This window comes from Acipenser ruthenus, chromosome 15, assembly GCF_902713425.1.
Source record: "Acipenser ruthenus chromosome 15, fAciRut3.2 maternal haplotype, whole genome shotgun sequence".
In the NCBI taxonomy this organism is placed as follows: domain Eukaryota; kingdom Metazoa; phylum Chordata; class Actinopteri; order Acipenseriformes; family Acipenseridae; genus Acipenser; species Acipenser ruthenus.
The window spans coordinates 22,478,542-22,490,743 of NC_081203.1; the positions used below are offsets into that span (position 1 = coordinate 22,478,542).

The window sequence follows — 12,202 nt, forward strand, 5'->3', positions numbered from 1 at the left end:
TATTGTTCAAATATAAAGTAACAAAAGCTCAAGCAACCACTGGGTATACCAACGGAAATAATTTCCCTCAGTTTTGAAATGTTGCAAATTGGTTATGTAAACCACACATCAATCAATGTTAACTTTTAACGTTAACTTTTTAACTTTAAACGTGTAACCCTGAGCAAGTCACTTAACCTCCTTGTGTTCTGTCTCTCGGGTGAGCCTTTGTTGTAAGTGACTCTGCAGCTGATGCATAGTTCACACACCCTCGTCTCTGTAAGTTGCCTTGGATACAGGCGTCTGCTGAATAAATTAATAATAATAATAATAATAATAATAATAATAATAATAATAATAATAATAATAATAATAATAATAATATAGGGAGTTTTACTAAAATCGTCCAATCGGGTTGGACGCTGGAGCAAGGCTGTAATGTTCTCAAAGAGACAGAAAACCTGCAACTAACGGTGTGTTTTAAATGATGTGTTTCTGGAAGTCTGTCAGTAACTTGTCCTTTAAGTGGGGAAGCAACTGCAGTTAAAATTATCCTTAGGGTACTGGGCAGTCAACAAAGCCTGGTTTCTGATTAGGTGAACTGCACAAAAGAGTAAACTATGGAAGAATGGAAAATGTACCACATCATATGCTAGTATCTGCATGAAATGGAACGTGTTTGTGGAAAACTGGTTTGCAGTAATTGGTGGTCATCACAAGTGGAAATCTAGGGATTGAAAGGAAGTGAATTACTGCAGCAAAAGAGAAAGATCTTGACTGAATTTGGATCGGTAACGTGGAACCCCTACAGAGTTAAACAAGTACAGTGTCTTAGCCGGGTTACATGTGCTAGAGATGGTGTGTCAGTCAATCAATACCTAACCTTTCTCATATGAGTAGAATTAATCACATTATTAGGCGTTTCCATTCTAAGTATTCACTGGCCATTACTAAAGAATGTTAAGAAACAGAATTTGCGAAAAAAAAGTAGATCAACAACTCTGGAAATATACTTCACATCACAAAGTATACATCTACACCACACAACCACACTCGTAACTGGCACAAAACAACCATATTTGCAGCTAGCGTTTGAAAGTAGTCAGTAGTATTATAAAGGCGTGTGCACCCTCTAGTGCTGGTTAGAGCCTGAAGCATATTGGCGGGGAAAGCTAGCACAGTACCACAGCGGCTTGTTATTGCAAGTATTGAACACCGTTCTCGAAGGGCAGATCGTTTTGCAGAACACCATACTGTACGTTGAAAATTAGGAGCATATCGGTACTATATTATTGTATATGTTGAAAAAAAAACTACTTCACCTTTTTACATTCATGTTTTCATTTATATTGTATTACCTTCAACTAATGTATAGTTTATATATTTTAAAAATAACTTTTTTTTAAGAGACATGCAAAACAGATTTTAAACGCATGGACAGTTTTAATTCACGAACACATTATTCAAAAGGAAGTAATTAATCGCTTGTAATCACCCGGATACGGTTAGCTTCCTCTTGTCAAGCAGTCAATAAATATTGATGTAGTGGTTTATGGGCAGGTTTTCGTGGTATGGGCGACGTAATGAAAGCGGAAATGACTGCGCTGACCATGGTGCTGAAATCCAGTCTCGTCCACTTCAGCCCTGCTGGCACGATCACAGTAGCATACAGTAGTTTGGCTTGTGTTAAGTAAAGAACCAATGTTTTTAATATTTACAATGTAAAAGCTTAATACTGCAAGGAAATGTCAGCAACGTTAGGATCATAATCTTATGAGTAAGAGTTTGACACTATGGATGAATGTTAGGATAATGTCTTGTTTGAACTATAATGTTCGTGTTGCAACACATATTTGTTATATGAGAAAAACGTATGCTATTGTAAATATATAATGTATACTACTGGATGGTATATACATAGGCTTATACTTATACAACGTTATAACTAAACTAAGCAAACTAAGCATACACGTTACACATTGAGACGTACACAAACAGAGCAGAAAGTATGCCAAAGATATGTTCCTTTCCTTGATACAGCCTTCTGCACAAAATCAAAATGGTCAGAGGTTATTTAACTATTATTAAAGCTCAACAATCTAAATTAATAGAGCAATAAAATACTATAAAATGTCGTTGTTGATAAGTGTATGATGTTTAAGGCGCAGTGTTTAAATGCCAGTTGCCAAAAAACACTGAGCGCAACCAAGCAAGCAACCGAGCGTTAAATGGAGGATCGAGGATTACAAACTGGCTTTCTCTTCATGAATTGTAAATGGAAATTGAAAAGCTTAGATGCAGAATTCCACACGCCTCTCGGACACGGGCAACTGAGCAAACTATTGCATGTAACTGTCTTTCATTAGTAAATGTCAGTCTCTGCCCCCCCTGACCTTCAGCGATTGTTTGTTTAACAGTAAATCGCCTTTCTGAAGCGGATCGTTGGTGAGAGCGATAACAGAAATAGACCTGTGGCTGTTTCTGAAACAAACAAAAAAGCCACCGCGGATCCTACCGCTTTATAAAATACAGGGGTTGGACAAACAACTGGGCAAACAACACCCGCGAAATGTAACGCGCATATGTGTGTGAATGGTCTGTCCCTATACGGTCTGTCCCAGCTTCGTTTACGATGGGCTTGCATATCTGAATTTGATTGGGCTCTGATAGAATGCGCTCGTTTGAGAGGAGGCTTCTTTGTCGAAGACTACAGATATTTTCACTAGAGACTGGGAATTCGAGGCAAAAATCACTGATGAATGGTCAAGTGTCCCTCTATCTAGAACAATACAAAAATCAAATTGATAAGTCCAGGCTACCCATACTGGTATTACTTTAATATGTAAAATCTCTAATATAATCACTTTATAACGAGTATGCATTCATTAATGTGAATATTTAAGTTGTAGCCTCCTTAAAAATCGAACAGAACTTATCAATGTGTGTGTGTGTGTGTGTGTGTGTGTGTGTGTGTGTGTGTGTGTGTGTGTGTGTGTGTGTGTGTGTGTGTGTGCACTTACATTGAGAAGTGCTCTATTTATATCAATCGAATATGATTTGTATGCATTTATTTAACATTATTAATTTAAAAAATACCCGAGATGAGCTTCTTTTTCTTCTATTTATCTTTTTCTTCTCGTTTGCATGATATTATTTATTTGCTTTTTTAAGTTGACCTCAACAACACTTTGCTTGAAAAGATGTGCATTTGATAACTATCTTTCTAACGTTCTGGTAGCAACATGCTAGGACTTGGCTGACAAAATATTGCGGTGCTAGTAATGAGATGCTCGCCCTGGGCAATTTCCTCCATCTCTGAGGGCAGCAGATGTGAGGAGTCCTCAGGGATAAGATCTTTGGAATTTCATCAGCATTCACGGGTGACCCAGCCTTTTCAAGCAGGATGATGGACAAGATGAATCATCTTTACAACGAATTCTAATTATCGTTTATGTGGCCTGGGTGCCTCGCGAAAAGAATGATACGTGTCCCATTGGTTCCAGATTTTGTTTATTGGGGAAGACGTGAGGAGGGGTTTTCCCCCGTAGCCCTCGTGTACGAGGGAGTGGAATACGTCTAGATAGCCTTTACTTTAAATCAATGTTTATTTACTCCTTATAGAAACACGCGATTAAGTTACACAGTGGCCGAGAGTAGGGCAAATCGAATTCACCTCCAATTAAACTATGCTCTGCAGTTTGTGATAGGATTAGGAATATAGCATTATAGCAATTAATGCTTTAATGATTCCATGATTAGTGTGTTGCATTGGATTTCATGGATTCTTGCGCTCAGTCGTCAAGATTTCCCCGGGGCCCTAGACAAACCAAACCTTTGTATTCTTTGTAAATTCAATGTAAAATGTTTCATAATGGTAACACGATATTGCGATTTCAGAATCGCAACACTAAACTTCAGTGACCTCTTCATATCATTGTAAACAACCAATCTGGTACTACACTTTTGACGAGTTATATATTTATTTATTTTTGTCTGCCATAATTACTATATCTCATATTTTCTTAAATCGCGTTAGTACTACCCTGTTATCAATGTTTAATGTATTGTGCAGTAGGCCTACAGGTGCGTCACTATACCGATATAGGGTACTGATAGAAATACGCAAGCTTTCCAATTGGCTGGTAAATGTGTAATGCTGAGTAAATATTTGAGAGGTGAGTATAACACTTATTTCTAAGGGTTGTATTGTTGCATTTCCTTGTTCAGAAGCGACTGTTACTACGGTTACTGTCTCAACCACAGCTTCATGACAAAAAACAATGGTTATATCTTTATTCCAATACAAAAAATATGTTATAAAATAAAGATAATTCAATGACGTGCGTCAATGTTCACGATTTGAAGTGTTTATTATTATTATTATTATTATTATTATTATTATTATTATTATTATTATTATTATTATTATTATATAAGTCATCATCGGAGGCGAATGGTGCCACCACCGCAGCAGGTTTAAAGTACTGTATAGGATAGCAAATGAAGTGTATCACGTTTTGGATAAGCTTGGTAAACAGTTGTTTTGTATGTCTGAATGCGGTTAACTAATGACGCAAATGACTGAACCTTGATGTATTGCACCACAGTCAGCATCATACCTTAGGAACAAGGACGATTTCTTAACGGCACTTCTGAAATCTTGAAATAAACAGGGTATTCATTATGGGCATATTAGGAGAGCCAGCCTCCGGGACGCTACCAACAGACCCTACTTAAGATAAATCATTACAATCTATACCGGAACACACACACGCACGCACGCAAGCACGCAAGCACACACACACACACACACACACACACACACACACACACACACACACGGTAAACAATACAGATCAGATCAATATTCAAGTGGTTTAGATGTAGGTCTACAGATATGTCTTGGTTCAACCAAGTTGAGTCCTCTAGTCACATTTTTAGTACTGTATGACACCTTTATGACTCTCGTCTCCACTCCAGCGTAACTAACACAGTTTAGTTTAGACGTCTGTCTGTGCATGGACGTAATTAAATATGTCAGATTGGTCCGGGGCATATACTCGCTTCACATTTCAGCAGGAGATGACTTTTTACATCTGGAAACAAATGCCCTCTGTTAATACAGGCTAAACATAACGACTGTGAACGGAATATACAGCACGTTAGCCAAGTAGTATAGGGCCCAATTCACAATACATTTACATCAATGTTGTGTTATCATAGCACACTGCTTAGCGTCTTAATTAACATTGGTTAATTTAAATATTCAGGTCTATTGGATCTCCAGCTCTGAATCCAACAGCTGAGTAAAATAAGTTGGTGAAAAGGGACATCCTTTAAGCATGGCAAGAGATCCTCCTTGACTATGCCTATAATACCAATCTAGATCACAGAATATTTTCGAGCAATGTTGTGCAACCAAAACTCACTAAACCCAAATCTGTATTAAACTCAGCGAAAAAAAAAACTAATTAAACTTACAAATAGGTCCTACATTTGATGTACTTCCCCCTCCCCAAAAATACACACAGTTAGATGCTGGTTTCTAAATTAAATGTTTTATTTGAAAGAGCTAAACCGTAGGCTATAACTGGTGGTGCTGTTTGGAGCTGATAGATGAAATGCCCAAGTGATGCCTCCCTTTAATCAATTGAAAATGTTAAAAGTCTCCATTGCTCTTCTGATTGAATATTCCCTCACTCCCCCACCCTGAACTCGTTTTCTATTATAGATATTTACTTAATCAAAACGCAGTCCATTCAGGCATTATATGGGGAAAATCGTTCCTTAAATCTTAAGCCTGTAAACAATCAGTGGTCTAAACCCTGAGCTGGCCGTTAAGAAAGGGACACTTTAAAACCGGTTTGACAGAAATTAGGATATTATGGAGGTAATGACCGTCTGCTTATCTAGAGCGGCGTCCTCTGTGTCCATGCGATAAGATTTTTATTAAGAGACTAACGTTAATGCCTGAGTTTCGCTTTCAAAGAGCACAAGAATAATGAACTTTATCTTCTCTATTAGGTTTTGTGTTCAGTCGGCTTGCTGGTGTTTTACTCTTGCTTTAGACAACAAACGTTCGGCAGTCGTAATAACACGTTTCCTACGGTGGCGGCTTTATCTCTGGGACAGCTGGAGATATTTTGCCAATACATCAGAGCAGCTTAACGAGACGGTTTAAAAAAGAACTGCTCAATTGAGTCGCTTCTTTTTAAACCATGCATTTTGCACTATACATGCATGTCATGCAGACACCAAAATCGTAATGTATAAAGGTTTAACTTGTCATTTCTTTTTACACATAGTTTAAATGTAGGATCCACAATATATGAGTCTGTACCATCAGCACAATAGGCCACGCCTTGTATAAGTATAGGTAGCTTTAACTGGATTTCACGCTAAACAGCCTTAATTTTCTTTTCATCCATTAGGTCTACAGAGTGGTCTGAGCTAAACACGAGCTGTTGCTGCTGTTCCAGTTCAAGATATTTCCCCCAAGGCCCTCAGCGTGGCATTATACACAGGAAAACCAACATACACATAATGTGCGTCTGCATGCCAAGGAGAAAGCCTTAATTACTTTATTTATTACACCTTTGTCAAAATAGATTTGGTACATTTTAATACTTGGCTCAAAAGTAGTATTTTATTGTAAAATAACAGGAAAAATAGCGCTTTAGAGTTTGGAAGATGTTTCAAAATAAAATTAAAACGCTGGTAATTTTTTATGTATGATTTGATGCAAATAGTTTTTATGCTTGTTCCATGCTAAGCAGTCTGCAGTAGCCATATGCCTGTTATTCTGTCTTGAGATACAATAGTTTAAGGTTCTTTGGGAGATTATAGGCTATGCTTCGTTTCCACATAATTAAGACATACACTGAACCTATATGTAATTTGTTTAAAAAATATGCTTTGGTGATTCCCAGAGGATTTAATAGTGCTTTAAGCTTAACCAAATGACGATAAGCATTTTGAAACATTATTATTTCATAGGATGTGAAGTAGGCAACAGCATATAGGGACTGAAGTAGGCGAATGAGTACAGACAGTAAGATTTCAGTTGAACTAAATAGATTTTCCGGATCAATTTTATATCTGACAATACTACTCTAGCAGGTCTTTTGTTGGCGAATGGAATAATTTGTATGCAATAATGGAGAATATGCACGGATTAGGTAATTGCATAGGGCTCTTTTCCATATGCAGGTCTGGATCGATTATTCAATGCGCTGTCATCCTGTCGTTAGCTCTTGTCACATACACGTTGCCCACACTGGGATTGTTTTCGCAACGTCTACAGGAGTGCTGATCTGGCTGCTAATATTTCCAGGCTGGCAGACAAGAATTAACACACTTCATTGGGATCCTAGCCATGTTTCATGCAAGACACACCTAACCATGTGAAAAAGGGGAGCCGGCTATGGAAAGCGTGTGGCTGTTTTACAGTTTATCAGGCGTGCAGATTTGCTTGCTGGATTGGATGTATGTATACAGTATATTATATATCAATTGTATTATATATAGTGCATATCAGTTTTTCATTGGAAATACACAACAAGAGGATCGAGTGAAATATGATTAATAAAAGAGTTATATACATTTAACAAAGTCTTAAAACGTATACCGCTTTTTCTTACTTTTTGAAAAAAATGTGGTTAAAGAAATCGTGAATTTCCTAAATGTGTGTGTCTGTGTTTTTTTTTAAATCTAACACACACACAGTTATTTTCTGGACATGCAGTTTGATTCAGACGTGAACGTTCTTTTTAATGTTTAAAGTGACAACTGGAATGCACACTGGCTGATGGGACCGCTTCCTCTCTCACGGCACTTGAAGCAGAACATGTATTTAGTCTCCAAAGCGGAATTCAGTGAGAGCGAGGGAGAGTGAGTGAGTGAGTGAGTGAGCGAGGGAGTGGATCTTAAGGTGTTATGTTGGTTTTTTGATTCCACTCTCAGCCATACAGTGGTGAAGGAAGGAAGCGTGGCCGCACTGTACAGTCAGGCGTCCGCTAGTAATACCAAATATGATACTACAGATAAGCGGGATTTGCTGATGGATGTTGGTTGCTGATGGATATTGGTGGTGTATTGCACAGTTGGACTACTAGACGCGGCAAGGATCCCTGCAAGAATAGGTTGCCTTGGTGGGACATAGAGGGGAGTGGTGCTGAAAGACAGAAAGCTCATTAAGAGTGCGCCGCTATGTGAACAGGAGATATCGGGGAGTGGAATATATATATAAAAAAACTTGCAATGGCCGTCAGAAGGAATAAATAAATGCCCACCCTGCAACTCCGGGCTCAGGATATTTAACATTTACATGTCATGGCTTTACAAAACACACCAGAGACTTCTGGGACAAGCAAGACAAACCCCAGTATTCTAGACCTGGGCACTTTCTACGTGGACTCAGATATCATTTTTGGATTTACAAGCCACCTTTTGAGGAGGAAAGCTAAGGTTTGTGTATTTTAACTTCCAAAAATTTTTAAAAACATTTTAAAACTTCATATACACTTGAACCATTTGAAATTTGAGAAGTAAATCTCAGCTTTAGGCGGTGTTCTAACGATATCTAATACACGTGAATGTGCACGTTACTTCATTGGGCTCGTGGTAGCCAGAAAAGGCTATTCAGCACCACGAATAGTTCCTCTTCATCGAACAGGTTTCTGTGTTCGTTCTTAATAAACGCTGGGTGATTTGGGCTAATATTGTCTTTTCTCATCTAGCACAAATCTAATAATGTTATTTGTAGTTTTAAAGCCTTACCAACTTCTTGACCGTACCTGACAATTTGGTTACACCATAAAAACAAACAAACAAACAAAAAAACAAAGGTAATTGTTTTTTTGCACTGAACAATTCGATAAAAAAAAAAAAAAAAAAAAAATTATTTGGCATTCACTCATTATACACACCTGAATACTATAGGGTTTGTGTGGAATATACTCCTTGAACAACTCACGTCAAGTACACATTTGGACAAGCTTCTGTTCAAACTGAAATTCATATTTGCAAGGAAGGTGATTGTTCCGTGATAGAAATGTCAATCACATTATTAACAGAAACGTTGTATGAGCGGGGGGTAGCTTGCTCTGCTTGATATGTATTCACCTCCTAGGCTGATTCGGTGTGGAGAGACAGCAGCAGTTTTCAGAGAATCGGCCCTGTCCTGAACAATATAACAACATAAACTATTTCAAATGCGCATCTATCAAAGGTGTAAATCATTTAACGTTTTACTTATTAATTGTATTGGGATTTAAATGGGAGTGCAATTCTAAATGTTTAGAGCGTGTTACATGTAACAATCTTATAAAGTCCTGTGTGTTTCCTAAACAGCAGGAGAACAGCCCAGTAGGCAATTGACTGAGGTATCGCCCGTAACATGTAGGCTGGACCCATAGGCCTTGTCTGGGACAATAATATTTTTGATATATATATACTTTATTCAGTACGCATGGTAGTTATAGTTAACAATATAAGACAAGGCAACACGACCGCATATTTGACTAAGTATATGTTTACTTTAGTTTAAAATTATAATAAATACATTAAATGCTTTTATTTGTAATTTTGTAAAAATGTTTTTTTTTTAAAGAAACGTACTTAAAAAACACCTTTTGTGTGCGCCATTTGAAAACAGTAACAATAAAATATATGTATATATAAATATATGCTTCTCATTTATTACATCATCGTCATTAAATATAAAAAGACTAAACATGAAATATTTAATGGTAACCCAGATCCTGTAGGATTTGTCACCTGAGTTCTGCCAAACCACCAAATGGTGGCGCCAAAGTAACAAAGACGGGAAGCTCCTGCTAAATCTCCGACCCAGCAGTGGAAGAACAGGGTACAGTCACTGCAATAGTCAAGACTGCTTACTCCACTTTTTAAAATAACTGATGACGTCTTGAATGTAACCTACATAAGGCAGACCACGAGACGCCGCAGACACACTGAAATGCATTTGGCACAATGCCATTCTACAGTTATTTTAAAGCCCTTGTGAATCTGAGCTCGATTATATCACCTTGGTCATTCAGTTTCTGCCTGAATGCATAATGTGTACAGTATGTCAGAAAATTATGCAGAACCTTCTCTATAGTAATCCAAAGGCATAACTATCAATATGTGTGTATCTTTGTATTCGTATAACTAAAAACATACATTTGTTGATCATACTAAGACCCAATTGTTTTTTTTGTTTTTTGTTTTTTTTTATAAACTGTTTCTGCTATAACTCCGGCCCATTTGGGTATTTATGAATCTATTGGCCAGGTTTTGTGTTTTTTTTTTTCCCACCAGCACCTCAATTCATCACACTTAAATAACATCCCCTGCCTCCTAATATCCCTGGCAAACTTTACCACATACGGAGCGGCTTAGCAGTGTGATGAGTTTTGCATTGAATCAATGGCATTTCTGTTTTGTAAACGTGTTAGCTGTGGGTAGCTGTTTGACTTCGTGTATAACGTGAAAATAGTAGCATGGAATGCGCTTCATGGTTAACTCCTAAATCCTTGAAGTGTATGCACAGCACAGGCAACAAAATATTCGCATCGTTCTAGAAAAGAAACTTCTGATAGTCAAGCGTGCTTTTGTGACCAAAAACAAAGTTTGTACAGATTGAGAAGGAATTGCAATATTTGTTTAACTCTCTGTGGGTGTGCGTTTTAAATGCACAGGACCTCAATTGATGAAACTTACAAAACGTGCATTTTTTCAGTCTGGGGCAATCGTGAAACTAATTAAACACTAATACGCCACCAAATCCTGACATCTGTACCGCATTTATGCAGAACTAACAGCAAGATGCAATACTTGGTACTGCTAAAATAACACATTTTTTTTAAATAAGATGGTTTGCTTATTTGAGACGTCAACATGTTCATGAGAATAGGCTACTTGTTTGCACCGGGTCTTGAAAAATAGGCTTGCATTAAACTCTTGGGTCTAATAAAGGGAATGTTTGCTGTAAGTATTGCTGCTGAGAGCGTTGAAGACTACGCTATACTGATTTGCTGTCAATTTCAGCAGTCAGTTCTGTCTCTGAAGGGCATTGAGGCTCCACCCACCTCGCTCAATAGAGCCAAACACAAACTTGTCCTAAACTTTCCTCCCAGTGTTTTTGACGACATGGGATTGAAAGAGCAAGTGGCTGCGTGGGGGATTCTGTATTGCGTTTCGAGAACCAGGCAGGGATCAGAACCTCTTGTCCTTCATAATTATTGTACAAAAAAGAAAGAATTGGATGGAAATCCCTTCACTAAAGAGCTATGGAATAATAAGATTGTTTGAAAGAGCGAAAGCGGTTGTACGTCGCAGCAGCCAGCCAAGTTACCGTAAAGATCTTGAGTGAAGTTGGCACAGTCTTTCTGACTTGAATGTGAGGATGAACTCTGTTTCAGTGCACGACACTCTGGGGTTAGAGGCTGAGAACCGCAGGTTGACGGTGAGTGTACAATGTCAAAAGTTTTTAGAAGTTTGTGCCAAGCTTTTAAACGTGATGTATCCAAAACGAGTGATAACAGTGACAACAGTACTACCTCGATCTAAATCGATCTCAGTTAGTTCAATTTAGCATGAAGTAAATAACACCTACTCTCATGTAATACAAATCATGCTATTACCACAAAAAAGCATTGATTGTGTTGTGTATACATTGTTGCAAAATGCCCGACTTGACACATTATATTTGCTTCTGCTTTAAAAGGTTTAAATAGAATGCCTGATCTCCCCCTGGTGTTTCTTTTCTCTTTCGTCCTAATCTAAGCCTTCTTATCTCACGCAGGTCGTAGAAGGTTGCTCCAGCAGAGAGACCCCACTGTCTCTGGAACTCGGACCCAGGAAGAGGCGTCAATTTGTAGAGGAGGATCAATGTAGCAGCCGGCCGCCTCCGGAGGGGGCCGGGTCGGTCACCGTCTCAGAGGCGAGCCCCTTAGAGAGGAGGGAAGGGAAGGGAAACTTGTGCAAAAAATGCCAGCTTAAACTGGCAGAACTGAAGAGGCAGGCTCTTGCTCTAGCTGTACCCGGATCATTCAAGGTTTGTAGAACTACAACCCATTGTCTTTTACACTAGTATTGACAATGACGCATAGCTCCTATACCTTTAACCCGTGCTCTAAATGGTAAATCAGATTAATAACTCATTGTCATAGAATAGTTTTGAATGTCATTTTTAAACTTCAAGTATTACAATAGTTTC

General features: G+C 38.1%; 1 protein-coding gene across 4 annotated transcripts in view; it reads left to right on the forward strand.

The window, feature by feature from the left end:
* The first annotated feature begins 7,942 nt into the window (after nucleotides 1-7,942).
* The window catches only part of LOC117973989 (kinesin-like protein KIF26A), a 115,972-nt gene continuing 111,712 nt past the window's right edge, over nucleotides 7,943-12,202 (forward strand). For 3 of the 4 annotated variants that reach the window (XM_058987474.1, XM_058987475.1, XM_058987476.1), the window contains exons 1-2: nucleotides 7,943-8,445; nucleotides 11,789-12,040. In XM_058987474.1, the coding sequence (XP_058843457.1) occupies nucleotides 8,311-8,445; nucleotides 11,789-12,040 (387 nt within the window). In that variant the 5' untranslated portion in view covers nucleotides 7,943-8,310. Of the gene's footprint in view, nucleotides 8,446-11,121; nucleotides 11,450-11,788; nucleotides 12,041-12,202 lie in introns of those variants that run through there. The other variant, XM_058987477.1, reaches the window with a different exon arrangement.